The sequence below is a fragment of the Erythrolamprus reginae genome, chromosome 9 (assembly GCF_031021105.1).
Source record: "Erythrolamprus reginae isolate rEryReg1 chromosome 9, rEryReg1.hap1, whole genome shotgun sequence".
Lineage (NCBI taxonomy): Eukaryota > Metazoa > Chordata > Lepidosauria > Squamata > Dipsadidae > Erythrolamprus > Erythrolamprus reginae.
The window spans coordinates 27,588,109-27,614,085 of record NC_091958.1 but is presented as its reverse complement, the minus strand read 5'-3'; the positions used below and the strand labels follow the sequence as shown (position 1 = coordinate 27,614,085).

Sequence of the window (25,977 nt, the reverse complement as noted above, 5' to 3'; positions counted from 1 at the left end):
AGGTGAAAAAAATGGCCAAATGGGCAAACTGGAAGTTCAGGAAAACGCACTTCCGGTTTGCCATTGTGCTGCTTTTTGCATTCCAAGAATGTTCAGAGAAGCTTCCTGAACCTCCGGAGTGGAAAAAGCAGCACAACGGGCAAACCAGAAATGCGTTTTTCTGAACTTCCAGGTTGTCTGTTGGGAAATTTATTTGCCTCTGGGGCTTCTGGAAAGTGTCTGAAAATCAGCTGGCCAGCGAGCGCATGCAAAGTTTCGCATGCCCTACGATATGGCTCCACAGGCCACCTGTGGCACCCATGCCATAGGTTTACCATCATGATCCTAGACAGGCAAAGTTGGCTCTTCTATGACTTGTGGACTTCAATTCCCAGAATTCCTGAGCCAATCATGCTAGCTGAGGAATTCTGGGAGTTGAAGTCCACATGTCATAGAAGAGCCAACTTGGCCTACCTCTATCCTAGACTGTCAGTTCATGGTGTCATTGATGCCACATAAATTTGTTTCACATCACTTCCTGGCTCACACAGAATCTCAGACAGAGAGACAGACAGACAGGTTAACCGAGCTGGAAGGACCTTGTAGGTCAGTGATGGCAAACCTTTTTTTCTTTGGGCACCGAAAGAGCATGCATAAGTGCTATCACACATGCTTGAATGCCCACATCCATAATTCAATGCATGGGCAGGTCAAAAACAGCTTCCTCCGCCCCTGGAGGCCCTCTGGAGGCTGGAAACAAGCTGTTTCCCAATTTCTAGTGGGCCCAGTAGGCTCATATTTCACCCTCCCCGGGTTCCAAAAGCTTCCCTGGAGCCAGGGGAAGGTAAAAACGCCCTCTGCCACCCCTCCCCGGAGGTTCTCTGGAAGCCAAAAACGCCCTCCCAGAGCCTCTGTGCAAGCCAAAAATCAGCTGGCCGACATACACATGCACGTTGGAGCTGAGCTAGGGCAACGGTTTGCGTGCCGGCTGATATGGATCTGTGTGCCACTTGTGGCACCCATGCCATAGGTTTGCCATCATTGTTATAGGTCACCTAGCCCAAGCAAGGGACCATTTCTGACAAATGGCAGTCCAGTCTCTTCTTGAAAACTTCCATCACAATTTCTGAAGGCAACTTCTTTTCCACTGGTTGATTGCTCTCAAAGGTTTAAAGGTTTCTCCTTGCATGAGAAGGGCCGAGCTCAGTGAAGGGGTGCAAATTTTTTTACTACCACACCATGGGTGTGGCTTATTTTGTGGGTGCAGCTTGCTGGCCATGTGACCAGGTGGGAGTGGCCTGGTAATCATGTGACCTGGGGGTGGCTTAAAGGTCATGTGACTGGCTAAAATGTGGCCAGTCACTCACATCAAGGGTTTGGGTTTGGGTTAGGATGCCTGGCCACTCCTCGCCTCAAAGAGAGACAATTTCCCTCTCTATTTACTATTACTGAACATCCAAAATATACTATTTATTTCTATGTATATATATGCCATATGTGAGCATACATATTACATACAGGCCCACAAAAATATACATTATCTACTATATAAACTGTATCTGTATGTACACACACGCACACACAGCTCTTCTAAAATGATATACATTCAACCTCATTTGTTGCGACAGGAAAAACATACCCAGAGCCCAGAAAGGAAAAAAAAGAAAAAAATTCCAAATTTTTCTACCGGTTCTGCATACCTGACTGTACCCGTAGGAGCCCATCGCTGTCCGTGTGACCCCTCTCATAGATATTCTGCCCTGGGCCAGCCCCTCCTTCTCAGATGAAGGCCCAATTTCTCTCTTTTAGCCTAACCTACCTCACTGGGCTGTTGTGTGGGCAGAAGAGAAAGAGCACATCACAGTCCCTGGGAGCTTCTCTACAGTGGAGGGAATTCTGGGGCTCTTCAAAGTTGTGCTATCTGCCCAGACTTCTTTGGGATGGAGGTGGCTGGGTTAAGTTATACGTACTATAAATGCAAATGAATGCGATCATAAATAATAGAAAATAAAAGGAAAATAAACTTTGCATTGAGGAAGGTTGCAAAAGAAATCACAAGGCAAATGCTGAAGGTTTCTTTGGGACGTTCATGTTAGGTTCACTGTTGTCGACTCAAATTCTGCATGTTCACCAAAGGTTGAACATCAGAATTTTGTTCTCTTTGCAATATTTAAAATATTTCAGTGTGGAATGTTAAACCAAAGTTACTATATACCGGTAAGCCTGATCCTTGTTGAATCTTAGCCCTTGTTTGTCCAACAAGGTGGACTTCAACTCTCCAAAGCTTTTGGTACTTGCCACACTTGCGGGGGAAGGATGGGAATGACAGTTTCTGTCCCTGAAGTGTTTGTGTGTGGGAGGGGGCACAAAACGACAGCTTGACTTCTGAAAGGCAAGCTGTTCCAACAAGGAGAATGATTAACCAGTGGTTAATTTGCCTTTGTCTTCAGAAGTTGTGCATGATCCATAGGGCTACCTTTGAAGAGTGTTCGGAAACTTCAGATCGTGAGAGCAATCATGGGCCTTCCCAGAAAAGCCCATGTCTTGTCAACACTCCACGGCCTGCACTGGTTGCCGATTAGTTTCCGGACACATTTCAAAGTCTTGGTAATGACCCATAAAGCCCTACATGGCATCGGACCAGACCGCCTTATGCCACATGAATCCCAGCGGCCGATTAGGTCCCACAGAGTTGACCTTTTCTGGGTCCCGTCGACTAAACAATGTCATCTGGCGGGGCCTAGGGGAAGAGCCTTCTCTGTGGTGGCCCCGGCCCTCTGGAATCAACTCCCCCTGGAGATTTGAACTGCCCCCACCCTCCTTGCCTTCCGCAAGACTCTGAAGACCTATATATGCCTCCAGGCATGGGGTAATGGATGTATCCCCTTTTTTGGCCAGTAAGATTTATGTGTGGTTATGATTAGGTAGTATTGACTGTTTTTTAAATGATTGTGGGTTTTAAGCTTTAGTTTTAATTATTGGATTTGTACTACATTGTTTTATTGTTGTTGTAAGCCACCCTGAGTCTTTGAAGAGGGGCAGCATATAAATCTAATAAATCTAATAAATTATTATTATTATTATTATTACTGGAAGCCTTTTGGAAGAGCCTGAACAGCTTAAGAAGAGACTGGATTTGTCTGAAATGGTTTAGCGCTGTGATCAATAGCGGGTTGTTATTGGAATGGCAAATTTTTACTAGTAGTAAAAATTGAGCTGCATGCATAGCTTCAGGTGTGTTGTATGTGCGTGCAAACATCCCAGTGATATTTCTGCACATGTGCACAAGCAAAAAAAAATCACTGAAATCTCACACATGAGTGTGTCCCTTCATGAGATTTTGCTTCCTGTGCATGCACATGCAACGCACCTGAAGCTGTGAGCGCAGCACATCGGTAGGGGTGGTAGGAGGAATCTGCCCCTGGCTGTGATGGTGAACCTACAGCATGTATGCCACAGGTGGCATGCAGAGCCATATATGAGGGCACGCGAGGCATTGCCGTATGTCGGCTCCAGAGTGCATGTGCATGCTTGCCAGCTGATTTTCAGCTTTTTGGAGTGGGAGGTCGTTTTTGCCCTCCCCAGGCTTCGGGATGTCACGCTGTGATTGACAGCCTCCAAAGACATTGAGAAACATCCAGTAGTTAGATAGTTAACTCTGTTTATTAATGTAGCTCCTCCTTTGTGATGTAACCTGTTTGCTCACATCCTCCTCCTTGCAGGAAGAAGACGGTCTCTAGTTTTAGAGAATCTCCATTATGCATTATCTTCATTAGCAATGTAGATGTGCCATTTTATGTCTCTTCAGACAATCTTTATTTTTCTACTTTTTCTAATAAAAGTTTAGTTCATTTGAACATGATCTGTCTGTACTTTAATATCCATCTCCTCCGGAAGGTCCTGGTTCAGTCCTAGCGGGCTGAACACCTTGCAAAGGTAAGGACCCTCTAGATCCAACACGGGAAAGCCTCCGGAGCCTACCGGAACAGGACTACCAGAAATTCGTATCTGAACTTCTGGTGGGGCCATTGGGTCCATTTTTTGCCATCCACAGGCTATGGAGGCTTTCCTGAAGCTTGGAGAAGTCAAAAATGACTTTCCCTGCATCCTCCAGAAGGCCAAAAATAAGCTGGAATCTGTTTTTTTTTTGCCGTCCACATGCTCCAGAGGCATCAGGAAGCCATGCATGTACGGAGTGGAGGCATTGCATCATGGGCCCTTTTGGCATCCAAGCAAAAAATAGGTTCTCCATCACCAGTCTAGGATCTCCCGCTTGAGCAGGGAGTTGGACTAGAAGACCTCCAAGGTCCCTTCCAGCTTTATTTGGATTGATTGACTGATTAGAAGGCGTCCCACCTTCTATTCTGCATGCATTTTTTTCTGGGAGAAAATTCATCCACTCTTGATGGAATGGAAACATTCAGCCTCAGGCCTGCCTCCCCGAATCTGTTGGCAAAGAATCCTGTTCCCTTCATGTTTCCAAAAGGGAACCCACTTACCTGCACCATTTCTGTTCTGATAGCGAAGAAATTAAGACCAAATGGTTCCCCCATTTGCTATTTACAGCCTTCCCAGGGAGCTCCTGGAAGATTTTCATGTGAATAAAGAGCATTTAAAAAAGAACACCCTGCTTATGATGTTTTTTGGATCAAACGTAGTATAAACTACACATGGAGGACCTTCCAGGGTCGCTCGTTAACTTGCTAATGGATGTAGCGTGCTATTATGAAGATTAGCAGCTCGTGAGCCCCGCAGTAATTTGCATCCCTGAAAACTTATAAGGAGAAATAATTCTGACGGCAAAGGCTTGGCTCTTGTTTACTCAGCTCTGTTTATTATGGTCTTTCTCACGAGAGGGAAACGAGGTCTATGCGCGACTAGAACATGCGGTTGGTGATTATACCAGTAGAGGCACGCGTGAGTGTGCTTGTGTATAAGTGTGTAAGACACAGTGTATACTTATGCCTTCTCTGGGACTAGAAAGCTGTCGGGTACCACCAGAAGTGGGCTGCTAAGATGGAAGGGTGACATGTGCTCGCCCCCGTTGCTCTGAGTGTTAGCAGAGTCCAGCGCAATTGTGCTACTGCACCTGGGCAGGGAGTGAAATCACGCACGGACATGTAGGGGCGCCAGGTGTTGGTTATTACCTATAAATCCCTATTGGCCTCAGGGCCAGACTATTTACGGGACCGTCTCTTGTTGCCCACCTCCCAGAGACCAGTAACAGCACACAGAGTTAATAATAATAATAATTTATTAGATTTGTATGCCGCCCCTCTCCGTAGACTCGGGGCAGCAGAGTTCTCTCCTCCAGGTCCCGTCGACTAAGCAGTGCAGGTTGGCGGTGCTGTGGGGTAGGGCCTTCTCTGTTGCTGCCCCAGCTCTATGGAACCAACTCCCCCCCGATGTCCATACTGCTCCCACCCTACTGGCCTTCTGTAAGGCCATGAAGACCTGGCTTTGCTGGCAGGCCTGGGGAGGCCATGAATTAACAACTATCATGGCCAAATTTTACGAATAGTATGCATGCATGATTGTTTAATTATGGGTTTTTTAATCAGGATTTTAGAGTTTTAAATAGTATATTCGACTTCTTCTTCTTGGTGTTGTATTTATGTTGTTATTGTAAGCCGCCCTGAGTCCTTTGGGATTGGGTGGCATAGAAGTCGAATTAAATCAGAATCTGATTTTTACAGTGCCTGGGAAAATTGGTACAAATGGTTGGATCAGAAAAAATATTTACAAAGCATAAAAGATGCAAAACAAACAGCATCCCAGCGTACAAGATATACGAAATAAATAGACCATGCCACCAGCCGATAGAAATAAACCTTATTTCAAATACGATATACACTGTCCTCCTCCTCCTTCCTCCTCCTCCTCCCACCCAAATTCCGAGCTTTTATTTCTTTCCTAATGGTTTTGCATGCATTATTTGCTTTTACATTGATTCCTATGGGAAAAATTGCTTCTACTTAAGAACTGGTCACGGAACGAATTAAGTTCTTAAGTAGAGGTACCACTGTATATAGAAACTAACGAATGCCATATTAATAACCAGCAGATCACATGACAACATATATAACCTCTGCATATATTTATTTATTTATTCATTCATTCATTCATTCATTCATTCATTCATTCATTCATTCATTGATTCAATTTTTATGCTGCCCTTCTCCCTAGACTCAGGGTGGCTTACAACATGTTAGCAATAGCACTTCTTTTTAACAGAGCCAGCATATTGCCCCCACAATCCAGGTCCTCATTTGACCCACCTGGGAAGGGTGGAAGGCTGAGTCAACCTTGAGCTGGTGATGAGATTTGAACCAATTTGAACCACTGACCTACAGATCTACAGTCAGTTTCAGTGGCCTGCAGTACAGCACTCTACCTGCTGCGCCACCCCCGGCTCTATAAATAAATGTACTTTACTGTATAATAACTACATATTTACAAATCAAGAATTTACTAATTGCATAAATGTGCTTAGGAACAGTTCGCTTAAATGTGTGAGCCAATAGTTGACCAACAGCATTCTTTTCTTTTTCCTCCCTTTTTCTTTCTCTTCCTCCCTTTTTTTTCTTTCCTTTTCTCTTTTTTCCCCTTTTTTCTTTTTTTGGGTTCCTTTTTACCATGTATAAATTTAATCTAGGCTTATGCAATAAGACAACTATGTAATAAATAAGAACAAACCGTACTCAATATACTTAATTGATATAAATATATATAAAGAAGAAAGAATGGTAAACTGCTGAAATATAAGCCCAAAAACATCAACCAATGTCAAACATGTTTGTTAATTTTGTTTATTTTAATTGTTTAATAAAGTTTATTTTTAATTTTTTTAAAAAGGAAGTCGAATTAGATAGATAGATAGACAGACAGACAGACAGACAGACAGACAGACAGACAGATAGATAAATTCTGGTCATATTCCTCAACTGTGGTCTTCATAGCCCTCAACTTATGACTTCAATTGAGGTCATAAATTGAGGACTCTGTACTGTGGCTGTCCTGGTTATGATTTCTCCCTCCCCCCTCATTGTGGGGAAAATCATTTTCCAGACGGATGGGACTGTTTAGTCGACAAATGGAGACAGAAGGAATGTGTCCTTGTAGCTCACCGCAGTGCTAAGTTTTATCCGAACATTCCCATAGCAACACCTGAATGTCAAGAAGCAAGTGTTTCTTCTAATGAAGGCCATTGTTCTCCGTAGATAACAGAAGGGCAGGGAGGATCCTGAGAGCTAGCAGGGTATTTCTGATGGGTGTGGGTGCACACGTAATTTCCCCCTTCTCTCTGAAATGTGTAAAGACGATGCATCTCTTTGTCTGCAGGGCTGGTCTCCCACAAATTATTTAGAGGAGACCCCGCCAGTGTGTCACTTGATGGTTTACGTTGGGCCCCGGTTTTGATTTTACACTGTTATCCATATCTAGGTAAGCTTTGCCTCTTTCTGAGCAGCCCCTGGAAGGCCTCACTCACGCGGGGTCAAATCATGGCTCAGACATGTAAAAACCATCTGTGCATCCGTGTGTGTGGAATGTCTGTTTTCTTCTTGCGTGCCAAAAATGGGAGTGTGTGTGCACGCTAGCACTTGTGTATGCCAGCACACAATCCCCCCATGAGTGCCACACTGTGCATGTGTACATACCTGCATATGTGCACATACCTGCTCAGCTGTGCATATCTGTGCATGTGCGCATGCCTGCATACCTTGGTGGGCATGACAAGAGGGTGTCAAAGGCAGCATTTGGCCTCCTACAGTCCCCTGGGAGCGAAAGCAGGCTGCAGGGGGCATGCTGCAACCCCCTGCACCCCGTTTTGGGCCCAGTAGGCCTCCCTGCACTTACCTAGGAGCCAAAATGAGGGGACCATCCTTTTAGAGCTGGAAAAGTCTCTTAGATGAGAAAAATCCAAGAAAACTCCTGAAGAAGCACCTTTGGGACATCTCTGTACAGCTGTGCTTCTTTTCCATAATATTCAGCCTGTCGGTTGAACTTTTTCTAATTTCTGGGCTGTCCTGGGAGGATCGGCGAGGAAGGGGGAGGAGCAGGACCTTCTAGACCAGTGATGGTGAACCTATGGCACGGATGCCACAGGTGGCACGCAGAGCCACTGCCCTAGTTCAGCTCCACCATGCATGTGTGTGCCGGCCAGCTGATTTTTGGCTCACACAGAGGCCCTGGGAGGGTGTTTTTGGCTTCCAGAGAGCCTCCAGGGGGATGGCAGAGGGTGTTTTTACCTCCCCCAGCTCCAGGAAAGCCTTTGGAGCCTGAGGAAAGCAAAACACAAGCCTACTGGGCCCACTAGAAGTTGGGAAACAGGCTACTTTTGGCTTCCAGAGGGCTTCTGGGGGTGGGGGAAGCTGTTTTCACCCTCCCCAGGCATTGCATTATGGATGTGGGCACTCACGCATGTGCAATAGCACATGCCCATGCAGTTTCGGCACCAAAGGAAAAGAAAGTTCGCCATCACTGTCCCAGACCTGCCTCAGGGGTCTGACTAAACTTGTGAGGGTCTCAGGGCAACTCTGGATGTCTGGGCAGTTGATTCCCTGAAGCATGCTTAAATGGCCCCTATACATGTGCTTTCTTGGGTAAACTGGTCCTAAGCAAATCATCCTCAACTGCAGGAGCGGATTCCCATTCCTGTTGCTATGAGCGCACTGCACGCACAGCTTCAGTTCTCTTGCATGCACACAAGGAGACACACACGCATGCAAGATTTTGGCAACTTTTTTACTTCGGCGCATGCACAGAAGCAAAAAATTGCCAAAATGTCACGCATGTGCACATCCCCTCACCAGATTTTGCTTCTGCACATGCACACGAAGGAAAAATATGCTGGGCCGTGCATGCACGCAAGAGAACCGACGCAGTGCACGTAGCACATTGAGTGCAACCAATGCACCATCCTCAACCATTCCGGTAGCGACCCACTGCTGTTGCACAGAACTTTATTTCTGAATTGGTTTTTTTTTTGTCCTGTGAAACTTCAGTGGGCTTTAGAAAGAGCCTTGAGGAAGAGACGCAATCAAGACAGGGCTCAGAGAAACAAAAATATTGAGCTGGAGGCAGAACTCTCATCTGAGAAAGCTCTCGAATTTCTCCTGGAGACAAAGGCATTCATCGCTTTGGTTTCCTAGTCTGGTCTAACTCGGAAGGCTGATAGAAACCAACAACGAGAACGTAGCAGAGCCCAACACACAATTGGAAGAAGTTTGCCTCCAAAACCTACTTATGTATTTAGTTATTTTATCCAATGCACAATGCAGGTAAAATACATCAATAGAAGAATAGATGAAAGACATTAGGAATAGTAAGGAAGAAATCATTGGGAATATTAGATTTCATATACATGGAGCTAGTAGAAGTATAAGATAAACATTAGGACAGGGGACGAAAGGCATGCTGGTGCACATGCACACCCCTTACTGACCTCTTAGGAATCTGGAGAGGTCAACCGTGGATAGTCTAAGGGTAAAATTTTGGGGATTAGGGGATGACGCTACAGAGTCTGGTAAAGAGTTCCATGCTTCGACAATTCGATTACTAAAGTCGTATTTTTTGCAGTCAAGTTTGGAGCGGTTAATATTAAGTTTGAATCTGTTGTGTGCTCGTCTGTTGTTGTGGTTGAAGCTGAAGTAGTTGTTGACAGGGAGGATGTTGTAGCAAATGATCTTGTGGGCTATGCTAACGTCGCAGTTCTAAGCTTTCAAGACCCAGGATTGTAAGTTTAGTTTCATAGGGAATTCTGTTGCAAGTGAAGGAGTAAAGGGCTCTTCTGGTGAAGTATCTTTGGACATTTTCGAGGGTGTTAATGTCCGGGATGCGGTATGGGTTCCAAGCAGAAGAGCTGTGTTCGAGGATGAGTCTGACGAAGGGTCTGCCTTTAAAGCGTCAAATTGTTTGCAGGGCATGAATCTTTGGAAGCAAATGTTTCTTTTTACAAGGAGAATTTCCAGTTTATTTGATATATGTAGCAGTGCACCCTGTTATCCAGAAATTATAACAGCTAAGTGCAATGTGTTAATTAAAACAATAACCAAAAAGCAGCCCGATATGTTTGAACATTAATGTATGCTAATAGGCACAATTTCCTTTTCTTTTGGTAGAACTTACCCTTGGTCCTAAAGCATACAAAATATCATTGCGGTTTCAATTTCCAGAAAACATAATGAAATAGAATCTCGGCAATAATCTTCTTAGAATGACCTATTCCCCATGTGAATCATGCATAATTCTTTAATGTGGCCAAAAAGGACAATAAAGTGTAGAAATTGATTTAATTATGACTATACAAATTAGTTGTAAATTTTGCAAAGCCGCATGTGGTCTTTCCTCTTTTACTGCCATTTTAAACAGCATAAGAACCATTTTTTTAAAAAAACCAAACACGTTTGATTCGTTTAACATTTGCAGCAACAGACTGTAGAAAAGGCTGATTCACTGATTTTTCTTCCTGCTTCTATGTGAAGCAATATTATCCATTATTGAGCAGCCTGGATCTTTAACAGAAGATTTGGCCAGGAAAGGAGGCCGGTCCTGCCTGCTGGAAAGTTGCAGATAGATCAGTGGTGGCAAACCTTTTTTTTCCTTGAAAATGTGTGGGTGTGCGCTATCGCACATGCGCGAGTGCCCACATCCATAATTCAATGCCTGTGGAGGGCAAAAAACAGCTTCCCCCATCCCCTGGAGACCTTCTGGAGGTTGGAAATGGATGTTTTCCCAACTTCTGGTGGGCCCAGTAGACTCGTGTTTCACCCTCCCAAGGCTTTCCTGGAACTGAGAGAGGGTAAACACGCCCTCCCCCATCCCCCTGGAGGCTCTCTAGAAGCCAAAACTTCCCTCCTGAGTGTCTGCGAGCCAAAAATCAACTGGCCGGCACACACATGCACGTTGGAGCTGAGCTTGGGCAACGGCTCGTGTGCCAGCAAATATGGCTTCACCAGTAATGGGCAGCCAAAATTTTTACTGCCGCACTATGAGTGTGGCTTATTTTGTGGATGTGACTTGATGGTCATGTGACTTGGTAGGAGTGGCTTGCCAGCCATGTGACCAGATGGGAGTGGCTTGTGTTAAGTCTGTATAAAGAAAAATACTGTAAAAGTGCTGTCTCTGGGCAGAGAATGTAAATAAACCAAGGTCGCGTCTGATTGGTTAAGACGCATGACAGTTCCTTTTAGGCGCGAGCCTCAAAGAGTATAAATAGAGCTGTTTTGACACTAACAGCTCAGACGAGTTCCCTGCTGGAGTCACTTGCAAAAAGAGCTAATAAAGGAACCGTCTTTCAAAGTGCTTGTTTGGTCTGCTTCATTTCACTGGCGACGAGAGAACCGAAGAATCCACGTGTCAAGAATGAATAACCTCCAGATCGGCCGGGCTCCCGACTACTTCGATCCCGAGAAATCGTCATGGGACGCCTACATGGCAAAATTCGAAATCTTCCTCGAAGCGGCAGGAATGGGAGAAGCCGAAGCCGACAGGAAGCGGGCGATTTTTCTCAATTATTGCGGTACAGAAATCTTCGACCTCGTTCAAACTCTGACCGACCCGCTCCCGGCTAAATCTGTTCCTTGGGACGACCTTCAAGCAAGACTCGCAAATCACTTCAAACCAACGAAACCTGCCGTAGTCTACAGAAACCAATTTTCCAGAATGGCACAGCGTGAATCAGAGTCGATAAACCAATTCGCCACGCGACTTCGCACGGTGCTGTCAAAGTGCAAATTTGACAGCCCGGAAGCTCGCCTCACCGACGCTCTTATTTTCGGGATGAAGAACGCCACAGTCCGAAATAAACTCCTAACAGAGGACGAGCCAACGCTTCAATCTGTCATTAAGCTGGCTCAAACTGCCGAGGTAGCTGACGCGGCCGCAAAAGAACTAAAAGAACACGAAAAGAAAGAAACCATTTCAAAAATCTCCGCTGCTGTTTCCCACACCGAGGCACCAGATGACCTCAGCCCAGCTGCCACGGACGACGACAACTGTCTCCTGCTTCCAACTGACCAAGCCAGACAGCCCAGATACCAACGATCATCCAACCCTTGCCCCGGCTGCCAAGGGAACCACCCACGACAACGGTGCCCGTTCCGGGACGCCATTTGCCACCGCTGCAACCGGCACGGGCACATCGCCGAGGCATGCAGAGCCCCCCTACCCGAGGAGTCCTTCTCTGCACCCCGCCCGCAGAGATACACCAACCAGGCACAACAACCGCGAGACAACAAATTTTCCAGAGGCTTCAACCGAAGAAACTACTCCACCGTTAACCGTGACTACTCGCGAGGTAACGCACAACTTTACGTAAATTGCGCAAATACGAAAAAAGGGAGCAAAATTGTTATCTCGTTGCTCTTAAATGGCAAACCTTGTAATCTGGAATTGGACACAGGGTCAAAGTATTCTATTATGCCTTGGGACAAATTTAAAATGTATATGCCTAATTTTCTTAAATCTGATCTAGCTCAGACAACTCTGGTAATAAGGGATTTTCAGGGAAATGTTATACCTGTATTAGGGAAAGTGGATGTGCCTGTCCAATTTAAGAAATGTAAATGTTCTCTTCCATTGGTTGTGGTTGAGGGAGCTAAACACTCCCTCCTTGGGTTAACTTGGATGTCTCCTCTGGGTATAGAAATACTGGGAATCTGTAACATTAATGCTGATGATATTCCTAACTTTGTTCAAGAATTTCCTGAGGTTTTCAGCCCTACATTGGGCACGTATAATGGGCCCCCTATCTCTTTTTCTCTAGACCCCAAGGTTCCCCCAGTTAGACTCAAGCCTCGCAGGGTGCCTTTACCGCTCCTACCTAAATTGGACATCCAACTGGATAAACTTATAGCTCAGGGCATTCTAGTCCCGGTGGAACAAGGGCCATGGGAAACCCCTATAGTCACACCGCTTAAACCTGATGGCTCTTTAAGGGTCTGTGCAGACTACAAAGCAACGCTAAACAAAGCCCTCCAACACCACCCATATCCAATTCCGGTAGTCCAACAGCTCCTGCATTCACTAGGGGAGGGAAGGGTCTTTTCTAAAATCGACCTCGCACAGGCATACCAACAGCTTCCGGTCGATGAGCCCACATCTCTGGCACAGACTATAGTGACCCACAGGGGTGCCTTCAGATGCACCCGGTTACAATTTGGGGTTAGCATAGCCCCGGGCATTTTCCAAAGCCTAATGGAGCGGTTATTAGCAGGCATCAAGGGAACCACCCCCTACTTTGATGATATCCTTATTTCAGGGGAAAACCAGTCACAATTAAATCAAAGAATCAGAGAAGTATTGTCCAGGCTACAATCCAGGGATTTGAGAGTAAAATCAGAAAAATGTGTATGGGGAGCCAAAAGCATCGAATTCCTGGGTTACAGAATAGATGGTGAGGGAATCCACCCCACAACAGACAAATTAAAAGCCATAACAGAAGCACCCGAGCCAAATAATAAGACAGAACTCCAAGCATTTCTGGGCCTTCTTAATTTTTATTCTATCTTTCTAAAACAGAAGGCAACGGCAGCAGAACCTCTACACCGACTGCTGCAGAAGGGAATTCCCTGGACCTGGGGCACACCTGAGCGCAAAGCTTTTCATAAAATAAAACAATTATTGACCTCTAAAAGAGTAGTGGTTCAATACAGCTCAATATTGCCCATAAGGCTTACGTGTGACGCTTCGGCTTATGGGGTAGGCGGGGTATTGGCTCATATAATGCCTTACAAAACAGAAGCCCCAATCGCTTTTTTCTCTAGGACATTGTCCATGGCCGAAAGAAATTATAGCCAACTGGACAAAGAAGCATTGGCCCTAGTATCTAGTGTGAAGAAATTTCACAACTACCTGTGTGGGAGGAGTTTTGAATTAATCACAGATCACAAACCCCTATTAGGTCTGCTGGCTTCTAACAAGCCAACTCCTCCTTTCATGTCCCCCAGATTGATTAGATGGGCGTTATTCCTATCAGGATATCAATATGAATTAACCCACAAAGGGGGAAAATCAATAAACCATGCAGACGGCCTAAGCAGATGCCCCATGCCAGAATTAGTTAAAGACCCAACCCCGTCAGAGGACATATTGCTATTAGACTTTGAGGAAAACCCTCTGACCACAGCAAAAGAGGTAGCTGAACACACCAAGAAGGATCCAATTTTGCTAAGAGTTATCAGTTGTATACAAAAGGGTTGGTTGGGAGACCCTGAGGAAGCAGGGCTAACAGACTTTAAATCAAAAAGGTTGGAATTGTCCTACATGAAGGGTTGTGTTTTATGGGGTGACAGGGTGGTCATTCCTAAGAGTCTAAAACAAAAAGTGCTATTTATGTTGCATGTGGGCCACCCAGGCATCGTTAGAATGAAGGGTTTGGCCAGGGGACACTTGTGGTGGCCAGGCCTAGACACCGACATCGAGCAGTGGGTAGCAAACTGTGACCCTTGCCAGGAGTCACGTCCCAATCCCCCTAAAACAACACCAGTTGAATGGGAGAAACCCACTGGGCCATGGTCACGTATACACATCGATTTCGCAGGCCCTATTGGATCTCAGAATTTTTTAATTGTAGTAGATGCTTTCTCTAGATGGGTGGAAATAATAGCCATGCAAAACATCACCACTTGTGCCACTATAAAAGCTTTGTACCATTTGTTTGCTACTCATGGGTGTCCAGATATTCTGGTCTCTGATAACGGGCCACAATTGACTGCCAGACAATTTGAATGTTTTTTAAGTAATTTGGGGGTCAGACACGCCCTCACATCCCCTTATTCGCCATGGGTTAATGGTCTGGCAGAACGTTATGTTCGTGTAGCCAAGGAAGCACTGCGCAGGGCAGGCCCAGGGGAAATACAACACAATTTAGATAAATTCCTATTAATGCAACATATCACCCCCAATTCCATCACAAATAAAAGCCCTGCAGAAATTCTAATGGGTCGAAAAATAAGGTCCCCTCTGGACAGGTTGCACCCTCGTTATTGTACAAATAATTACAATGATGTAATATGTATAACACCTGAAAGAAGTTTGTACCTAGGGCAAAATGTATTTGCTAAAAATTTTGATGGGGGTTTAAATTGGCTCAAGGGAAAAATAATTCAACAAACAGCTCCAAAAACATATATTATACTACTAGAGGATGGCCGCACATGGAAGCGGCACATTGATCACTTGCGGGGGCGTATAGCATCTAACAACGAACAGGCCGCTAACGAAAATTCTTCCCCCCAAGCAGACTCTCACACACAGCCCGAAATTTTCGAATTTCAAATGGACTCACCACGGCCAGAAGCATCCCCCAGCGACTCCGAGCCGTCCTCCTCTTCAGGAATTGGTGCAACGCCAACGTATCCTCATCCGCAGGCCGGAGCCCCAACTCGGGCCCAGCCGCACGCAGGAGACAACAGCGAGCCATCCTCCACCGTGGAAATCCCAGACGCGAATGATCTGCGCAGGTCTGAGCGAGCTTCACGCAGGCCAAGCAGATTGGAGGATTATATCACATGGCTCACTGATTGACAGTTGTACTCAACTAATGAGGGAGGGGTGTTAAGTCTGTATAAAGAAAAATACTGTAAAAATGCTGTCTCCGGGCAGAGAATGTAAATAAACCAAGGTCGCGTCTGATTGGTTAAGACGCATGACAGTTCCTTTTAGGCGCGAGCCTCAAAGAGTATAAATAGAGCTGTTCTGACACTAACAGCTCAGACGAGTTCCCTGCTGGAGTCACTTGCAAAAAGAGCTAATAAAGGAACCGTCTTTCAAAGTGCTTGTTTGGTCTGCTTCATTTCAGCTTGAATGATCATCATCGTTCAAGTGAACTGTCAAATCCTCGACTTACAATCTTACCAGTGTCATTCTCTGGGGTGACAATTTGCTCCAGATTTCTCACGCTCTCCTTCCTGGGTCGCCCCCTGTCTCAGGCTGGGTAGCTAGGTGAATGGGTGTCAATCAGCTGTTGAGAAAAGAGGGGGGAGGAAAAGGGCCCCCCTTAACTTCTGCCAGTGCTGGTCTCCCTGCCGCTTTCTGAGGAGGAGGAAGAGGATGAGAAGGTGGGATGGTCAGCTGGAGCTGGACATATAGCTTCATTTATGTTGTAAGCCGCCCCGAGTCTTCAGAGAGGGGCGGCATACAAATCCAATAAATAAATAAATTTCCACTGGTGGAACTGCGTTCCACCCTGTCCTGCCTACTGCCCACCCCTGGCCTCTGCGTTCCACCTGTGGCACCCGTTCCATAGGTTCGCCCTCACTGAGATAGATCATTGGAAAAATGGTGGCATTAGGGCTAAGGAACCATGGCAGTGGACTTCAACTGCCAGAATTTCTGAGCCAGCCATATTGTGATCCCCACTCCCCCATTTTTTGGGGTGTGTGGGTGAAGGTCAGGCCAGAGCTCCTACTTACTGCCGCTACGGTGCGATGCGCCTGCAGGTCCAGGTGACCAGTGGGCTCGTGGGTGCATCAGTTGGGCGCACACGCACGTCTGAGTGAGATTTCACTTTTGCGTGTGCGCAGGAATCAAAATCCCGTGAGCGGATGCGTGGCCATGTGAGATTTCAGTGATTTTTTTGTTTCCATGCATGCACAGAAGCAAAGAAAATCATTATTTTAGTATTATTATTTATTCGACATCTATGCCACCCAATCCCGAAGGACTCAGGGCAGCTTATAGCAGTGATAAAAGTACAATAAAATAGGCACAAAGGGTGAAAGAAGTCGAACATTTCAAAACTAAAATGTTATAAAACGAAAAATCCCATAAAGATAAAAACAGCCACCGTCATACACATGCACACCATTCATAAAATTGGCCATCTGGAATGTAAAATTTATGGCCCCCAAGCCTGCAAACACAGCCAGGTCTTCGTGGCCTTACAAAAGGCCAGCAGGGTGGAGGCGGTGCAGACATTGGGTGGAAGCTGGTTCCATAGAGCCGGGGCAGCCACAGAGAAGGCCCTCCCCCATGGTCCTGCCAACATGCATTGCATCATCAACAGGACCCGGAGGAGGCCAACTCTGTGAGCTCTTATAGGTCTCAGGGAGGTATGCAGCAAATTGCCGAAATCTCACTGCGCACATGTCCTCTCGTGGCAGAGGTGGGTCTTAAGGAGTTTACAAAAGGCAGGGAGGGTGGGGGCAATCCTAATCTCAGGGGAGAGCTGGTTCCAGAGGGTCGGGGCCCCCACAGAGAAGGCTCTTCCCCTGGGTCCCGCCAGACGACATTGTTTAGTCGACGGGACCCGGAGAAGGCCAACTCTGTGGGACCTAACCGGTCGCTGGGATTCGTGCGGCAGGAGGCGGTCCCGAAGATATTCTGGTCCGGTGCCATGAAGGGCTTTATATGTCATTACCAACACTTTGAATTGTGACCGGAAACTGATCGGCAACCAATGCAGTCTGCGGAGTGTTGGTGTAACATGGGAATATTTGGGAAAGCCCATGACTGCTCTCGCAGCTGCATTCTGCACGATCTGAAGTTTCCGAACACTTTTCAAAGTGTAGAGAGCGTTACAGTAGTCGAGCCTCGAGGTGATGAGGGCATGAGTGACTGTGAGCAATGACTCCCGGTCCAAATAGGGCCGCAACTGGCGCACCAGGCGAACCTGGGCAAACGCCCCCCTCACCACAGCTGAAAGGTGGTTCTCTAATGTGAGCTGTGGATCGAGGAGGACGCCCAAGTTGCGGACCCTCTCTGAAGGGGTCAATGATTCTCCCCCCAGGGTAATGGACGGACAGATAGAATTGTCCTTGGGAGGCAAAACCCACAGCCACTCCGTCTTGTCTGAGTTTGAGTTTGTTGACACCCATCCAGGTCCCAACAGCCTCCAGGCACCGGCACATCACTTCCACTCCTTCATTGACTGGACATGGGGTGGAGATGTACAACTGGGTATCATCGGCATATTGATGATACCTCACCCCATGCCCTTGGATGATCTCACCCAGCGGTTTCATGTAGATATTAAATAGCAGGGGGGAGAGGACCGACCCCTGAGGCACCCCACAAGGGAGAAACCTCGGGGTCGACCTCTGACCCCCCACTAACACCGACTGCGACCGACCGGAGGGGTAGGAGGAGAACCACTGAAGAACAGTGCCTCCCACTCCCAACCCCTCCCACCGGCGCAGAAGGATACCATGGTCGATGGTATCGAAAGCCGCTGAGAGGTCAAGGAGCACCAGGACAGAGGACAGGCCCCTGTCCTGGGCCTGCCAGAGATCATCCATCAATGCGACCAAAGCAGTTTCCGTGCTGTAGCCGGGCCTGAATCCAGACTGCTGAGGACCTAGATAATCGGTTTCTTCCAAGGACCGCTGGAGTTGAAGTGCCACCACCTTCTCAACAACCTTCCCCATGAAGGGAAGGTTGGAGACTGGACGGTAGTTATTAAGCACGGCTGGGTCCAGGGAAGGGTTCTTGAGGAGGGGGCGCACAACCGCCTCCTTATAAAGGGGCGGAAAGGACCCCCTCCCCAAGGAGGCGTTGACAATCTCCTGGACCCAGCTCCGTGTCACCCCTCGACTGGCCGAAACCAGCCGAGAGGGACACGGATCCAGTAAACAGGTGGCGGAACTCACAGCTCCAATGGCCTTGTCCACTTCATCAGGTGTCACCAAGTCAAACTCCTCCCAGAGAGATGGACAAAGACGTTTAGCCCCAGTCACCTCGACTGAACCATTGTCAGTCGACTCTGTTTCACAATTGGAGTCGAGGTCTGCTCGGATCCGGGCGATTTTATCAGCGAAAAACGTGTTAAAATCCTCGGCACTACTCTGCAAGGGCTCCCCAACTCCCCTCTGATTAAGAAGGGAGCGGGTTACCCTAAACAGAGCGGCCGGGCGGGATTCCGCTGATGCAATCAAGGCGGCATGATACGCGCATCTTGCCGCCTTGAGCGCCACTTTGTAAGTCTTAATATGAGCTCTTACAAGTGTTCGATCGGATTCGGACTTACTCTTCCTTCATCGCTTCTCCAGACGTCTCTTCTGGCGCTTCAACACCCGGAGCTCCTCGTTGAACCATGTAGCTCTACGGGGTCTAGTGCCGCGGAGAGGTCGCAACGGCGCAATCTGGTCAAGAGCCTCCCCTCCAGCCTTGTTCCAGGCCTCGGCAAGAGACTCTGCTGAACTGTGGACGAGCGTATCTGGAATAACCCCAAGCGCCATCTGGAAGCCTTCTGGATCCATCAGGCATCTGGGGTGGAACCTCCTAATTGGTTCCGCCTCCCTGCGGGGAAGGATTGGAGCCAGGAAGTTAAGCCACAGTAGGAAATGATCTGACCACGGCAAAGGCAACACTTCTAAGCCCCCTTAATCTCAGATCATTACTCAATTGCTCAGAGAGGAATATCATATCGGGTGCATGCCCACCCTCATGAGTCGGACCCTGAACTACTTGAGTCAGGTCCATGGCTGTCATGGTGGCCATGAACTCCTGTGCCAGTCCAGAGGAACCGCCGAGCGACGGCAGATTGAAGTCCCCCAGGACGATAAGTCCGGGGAACTCCACCGTCAGCCCGGCCACCTCCTCGAGTAGCACAGGCAGGGCTGTTGACACGCAGCTGGGAGGCAGGTACGTGAGTAACAAGCCCACCTGAACCCCTAAGTCCAACTTCACCAGGAGGGACTCGCAACCCGCAACCTCTGGAGCAATGAGCCTACGCAGGCCAAGACTCTCCCTGGCTATAATAGCCACTCCTCCCCCCCTTCCCTGGGGTCGAGGTTGGTGCCATACCCGAAACCCAGCTGGGCAAATTTCAGAGAGAGGAACTCCTTCCTCCGGGCCCAGCCAGGTTTCGGTCACACAAGCCAGGTCGGCCTCCTCATCCAGGATCAAATCCCGGATGAGGAGAGCTTTATTTACCACCGACCTGGCATTGAGTAGTAACAACTTGAGCCCAGGGCCAGAATTACACTCATCACCAGTGCCTTGAGTTAAGCTCATGGAGCCGGAAGAAGGGATCGCTACTAAGCAGCGATCCCTCCTTCCCCTGGAACGGCTAGCTCCATGGCTTCCGCCATACCTGCCTCTCCCCAGCAAGACCAGGATATTTTGACTCTCTGCCACCCCAGAGATAAGTGCCCTTCCAGCATCAGGTGTGCCAAAAATTCCATTCATGTCATATTCATTCATATCATACATATTCTAATCCCCTCCCCACCCACACCATTCCATCTATCACCCCCCTCCCGTTCATTTTCATTCACAGTATTCCATTCATTCCAATAATTACTAAGATAATCCCATTCATTCATGCAATCACTACCATCCTCTCATCCACTTAAAAATCCCCACAATAATTTAATTAAAAAAGTTAATATAAAACTAACAGTTCATATTATTAAAAATATAAATTATTAAAAATATAGATAAATGTAAGTAATAAAAATAAAAATATAGGTAGAAGATATTTCAACAGGTCAGTTAATTAATCAATTAAGCCAAGTTCATATTTATTTATTTATTTATTTATTTATTGGATTTGTATGCCGCCCCTCTCCAGAGACTCGGGGCGGCTAACAGCGACAATAAAACAGTGTACAATAGTAATTTGGTATTGATGATTAAAAATCAATTAATATAAAAACCAAACATACATACATACATACCATGCATAGAATTGTAAAGGCCTAGGGGGAAAGAGGATCTCAATTCCCCCATGCCTGGCGGCAGAGGTGGGTTTTAAGTTGTTTACGAAAGGCAAGGAGGGTGGGGGCAGTTCTAATCTCTGGGGGGAGTTGGTTCCAGAGGGCAGGGGCCGCCACAGAGAAGACTCTTCCCCTGGGTCCCGCCAGGCGACATTGCTTAGTTGACGGGACCCGGAGAAGATCCACTCTGTGGGACCTAACTGGTCGCTGGGATTCGTGCAGCAGAAGGCGGTCCCTGAGGTAATCTGGTCCGGTGCCATGAAGGGCTTTATAGGTCATAACCATCCAGTCTAAAAAGGTGAGTCCAAGGGATGTATGATGTTATTAGTAGAACAAACTATTGAAGACCCACCTATGTCGTCAGGCATGGGGAAATTAAAATATCCCTGGGCTTATATTGTTTATGTATGGTATGATTGTGTTGCATGGTTTTAATAATGGGTTTTTAGATGTCTTTTAATATATTTGATTTGTCACATTGTTGTTTTTGCTCCGAGTCTCTGGAGAGGGGCGGCATACAAATCTAATGAATAATAAATAATAAATAATAATAACTTCCTGTTCTTGTGCAAGAACATGTACTCCAGTGGCTGTTGTCAGACTCCTATGGGGCCATGGAGGGCAGTGGTAGGATTCTTTCTTTTGCTATCAGTTCTATGGGCGTGGCTTGGTGGGTGTGGCAAGGGAAGGATAGCGTAAAATCTCCATTCTCTCCCCACTTCGGGGGAAGGTTACTGCATAATCCCCATTTCTTTCCAACCAGCTGGGGTTCGGGAGGCAGAGAATAGATGGGGGAGGGACCAGTCAGAAGTGGTATTTACCGGTTCCCCAAACTACTCAAAATTTCCTCTACTCGTTCTCCAGAAGTGGTTAGAACCCGCTGAAACTCACCTCTGATGTAGGGGTCATAGCTGGCTCTATAGGCAAAGTACAAATCCTAGGAGATTTTTCTGAGCTAAATTTGGTTGAAGTTTGATGCAATGAAGGGGTTTGTGTTCTTAAAGGCTGTTGGGGCAATTCTTGTTGTGGCCTAGTGGCTTTTTTCTGTATTGGATCTTGGGTGAGGGAATTTGCTTATCTCTTAAGTGCTGGCATCTACTGTGGGCTATTAAGAAAAATTGGGGGCTGCTTTCTCTATATTTCGAGGGAAATATAACATTCTGCCTTTTTAATATGTCTCAAAATATTTCATTCTTCCAGGAGAGGGGTGGGCGCTAACTTTCTACAGTGCAATTGAGGACAAAAATCTCTGCCAGGGAGGAAGTTTTTGCATGATCCCTCGGTTTAATATGGTGACACACGTGACCTAAAAGATGCTGTGTAATTTCCAGTATATAGGTATTTATTTTTATTTATTTATTTTATTTATTGGATTTGTATGCCACCCCTCTCCGGAGATATCAAAAAGCAGTTATCAAAAAGCCTTGTCTTTTTTTCATCACGTGATGAGGGATAATATTAAAGGACTAAAAAAGAACAAATAAAAAAGTAATAGGGTCATTGCAATAAAAGTCATTGCAACAGGTCAAATATCGGCAAGTTGGCAGAAAGATCAGTTGCTTTTCTTTCTTTTTTTCTGCAGCCTTGATGCAGCCCAGAGGGAGCCTTTCGTTACTGGGACACACAGAACATGCACTGATTTTACTGTTTCAAGTCCCTGGAGTTTCTTCATTTCAGATTTTAATTTTTTTTCTGTCTTGAGAAAGTGACCCAAATTATTTCAGATTCACTTGGGACAGAATTTGACTGCCATTTACTAAAGAGCCAAATACACTCTCGCTAAACAAATAATAAATAAATAAATTAAAACCTTGGATCCAGCTTATTCCTTTCTTTAAAAAAATAACAAGTGAGAATAATCTGCATGATAGTTTTGCTTTTTAAAAAAACAATTGCTAATCTAAAATATTTATTTTTAATTGTGTTGCACTTAGCGGAATGCGGATTCTTCTTTCTCTGCTTATTTGTTTTATTTATTTATTTTATTTATTTATTGGGTTTATTTTGCACCTCTATAACTGTCTGGTTTGGTTCTGCAACCCAACAAGACTGACACAAACTTCAGAGGAGAATCAGAACTGCAGAAAAAACAATGGCTGCCAACCTGCCTTCCATTGAAGACCTGTAGACTGCATGAGTCAAAAAGAGGGCAGTGAAAATATTTACTGACCTCTTGCAACCTGGGCATAAACTGTTTCAACTCCTACCCTCAAAACATCACTACAGAACACTGCACCCCAAGACAACTACACCCCAAGACAACTACACCCCATCACTCTGCTAAACAAATAATTCCCTCAATACTGTCAAACTTTTTACTAAGTCTGCACTTCTATTTCTACTAGTTTTTTCTCATCATTCCTATCACCCATTTCCTCCCACTTAGGACTGTATGACTGTAACATGTTGCTTGTATCCTTAAGATTTTAATTAATATTGATTGTTTCTTCATTGCTTATTTGACCCCTATGAGAATCATTTATGTACACTGTGAGCATATGCACGAAGACAAATTCTTTGTGTGTCCAATCACACATGGCCAATAAAATAATTATATTCTATTCTATTATATGCCGCCTCTCTCCGGGGACTCAGGGGCGGCTTACAACATAAAGAAAACAATACAAATATTCTAAATCCAGTATTACACTAACCCCAGTCACTCCCGTTCTCTCAAACAAGACATACATTTATTCATCCGCAGGGGCTGATGTATAATGGCCCCAGGCCTGTCAGCACAAGTGACTCTTCAGACCCTTTCAGAAAGCTAGGAGGGTGGGGGCAGTACGGATCTCCAGGGGAGGAGGGCTGAGTGCTGGAGCCCCCACAGAAAAGGCTCTTCCCCTAGGCCAGTGATGGCGAACCTTTTTTCCCTCAAGTGCTGAAAGAGCATGGGTGTGCACTATTGCACAAGTGCAAGTGCCCACACCCATAATTCAATGCCTGAAGAAGGTGAAAACAGATTCCCCCACTCCCAGGAGGCTCTCTGTAGGCCAAAAACGCCCTCCCAGAGCCTCTGTTCAAGCCAAAAATCAGTTGGCCAGAACACAGATGCACATTGGAGCTGAGCTAGGGCAACGGCTCGCATGCCAGCAGATAGGGCTCCCCGTGCCACAGGTTCGTCATCACTTCCCTAGGCCCTGCCCAGCGACATTGTCTAGTTGACAGGATCTGGAGAAGGCTGACTCTGTGGGACCTAACCAGTTGCTGGGCCTCATGCGGCATCCCAAACTTTTGAGGCACGGCCTCCCTTAAAGTAATTTACAAGGCACAACATCTTAAACAATAATTTAACAAGTTAAAAGCGCATCCTGGAGTATTTTGAATAACAGATGCAGCGAGCGTGATAAAATACAGATGGACATCCATCCCCTGGAACAAATCTCCTCCACGTTGGAGTGCTTTGCTGTTTCACATTCTTGGTTGCTAAGCCCAGGGAGGGGTGGGAAGGGAGAGAGGAGGCAACGTATAGGAAGTTTATTAGAGATGCACAATGTTTAGTAGCCACTCACTGCTTTCTTTCTACCAGGTGGCGCTTGGAACAGGAAGCCAACTGAGATGCTGACCTCAACTCAAGCTTTGGGGATTCAAGAGAAGATCTTGCCTTCTTTCGGTGGGCTTAAACTGGATTGATAAGAGGACATTAATGATGAAGCTGACCTGCATGTTTTCCTTCATTCTTCTCTTTGGAGCAGCTGGCCTTCTCATTTTCATCCACCTGCAGGATCCAGAAGAAGTGGTACCCCAACAAGCCTCAGGTGAGTTCCTCGGGTTCTGCTTTCACACAGTTTTTACCACAATTTAAAAAACCCAACTAAACCTAAGTGGCAAGGTTCATGTTATCAGTTGAAGAGAAGTTTTGGCAAACACTTGGAAGGGGTCTTAAATGGCAAGGTTTATTCATTTCCTGCAAACTGTGCAGTGTGCTGTTGCTCCCGAGCAAAAGTTTGCAACCTTTGATTCAATGACAGAAAGTATTGTCAAATGTGGATGGCTTGTCAGTTCAACAGGCAATATTTCCCTGTGCTGTCTGTTCCGAGGTGATATATCTAGCACTCAAGGAGGAAACCTAGTTGACAGCAGTTTCTCAGCCAAAATGGAATCACCCCAAAATCTCATGTGAGAAAAGAGGCATTTTTTCCTCATACACCAAAGAAAGACAAGTCAGAAAATTATCGTCCTTTGAAATTGTCTTTTAATTAATAGTGAGAAAATGTAACTGTGGCCTTCTGCTTAGGAATTAGTGCTGAGTCAAGTATATCACCTACAACCTACTACTTTCACTAATCTGTTGTTCTTGAGTTGCTTTGCATTTGTCGTTCCCAGAATTCTCACATAGCCTAGGATTGCTGCATGTTGAAATCGCAACAGATCCAGTGGGTCCCAAGATGGAGAAGGTTGAAGACAGGATCTGTCACATTTGGTTTAAGTCAGAGATCTTCAAACCTGGCAACTTTAAGACATGTGGACTTCAACTCTCAGAATTCTGGGAGTTGAAGTCCACAAGTCTTAAAAGTTGCCAAGTTTGGGGATCCCTCATTTAAGTGGTCTGGAGAGGATTCCTAAGCTTTTTTGGAGGAATTGATCTGCCCTTTAAAGTTGTTAAAAACAGCCTTTTGGGCTTTAGTGAGGATTGTGCTCTTGCCTAGGTTTGGATGAAAAGCAGTGGAATACTTTCGATTGGTTTATAATGTTTATAGATGTCTCATAAAAACATTCCCCTTGCCAAAATGGTACTATCTGAATCAGCCACACACATCTCTTAGAATGACCTCTGGTTTTATGTGCATTTCCACACTTTTGTGGAATTTATGTGCATTTCCACAATTTTGCCACCATGATACTCCCAGGGAGAAAATAATCACATCTTTTCTGAGGAGAAAATAATCACTCTTAATATAGTCAGTCCAGTTAATTAGAGATAGTGCCATTGGTGGTGGTGATGAGGGGCTAGAAAAAAACTCTTGCTTAACATGGTTGAGGAAAATAGAAAGGAAAAAGAGATTGATTAGAGGTTAATATTTCTACCTAATATGAAAATAGCCCAAGTTCGAATCCCAGAAGGGTATGGCTAGCTGATGAGCGATAAATAGCTTGAAATAGATCTATGCTAGTCTCCCTTTATTTGTCGGTAAACATAAATTCAACAGAAAAAATAGTTTGTTGCAAAAGTGACTGCCAACAAAGGCTCCTGGATTGGAGGCTGAAGGGTGAAAACAGAAATTGGTGTGCTCTGTCCCATACTTGGGTAGACCTGGTTGCCCTGATAGACTGGTGTTACCGGAAAAAACACTTAGAAAGGAAAAAAAATGAAATGGAAAAATTAAATGGAAGGTCA

The 25,977-nt window shown here is 45.9% G+C and overlaps 1 protein-coding gene across 4 annotated transcripts in view; it reads left to right on the top strand.

The window, feature by feature from the left end:
- The window catches only part of CHST8 (carbohydrate sulfotransferase 8), a 449,531-nt gene that overhangs the window by 110,218 nt on the left and 313,336 nt on the right, over positions 1 to 25,977 (top strand). For 3 of the 4 annotated variants that reach the window (XM_070760671.1, XM_070760673.1, XM_070760672.1), the window contains exon 2: positions 24,169 to 24,397. In XM_070760671.1, the coding sequence (XP_070616772.1) occupies positions 24,286 to 24,397 (112 nt within the window). In that variant the 5' untranslated portion in view covers positions 24,169 to 24,285. Of the gene's footprint in view, positions 1 to 21,909; positions 21,978 to 24,168; positions 24,398 to 25,977 lie in introns of those variants that run through there. The other variant, XM_070760670.1, reaches the window with a different exon arrangement.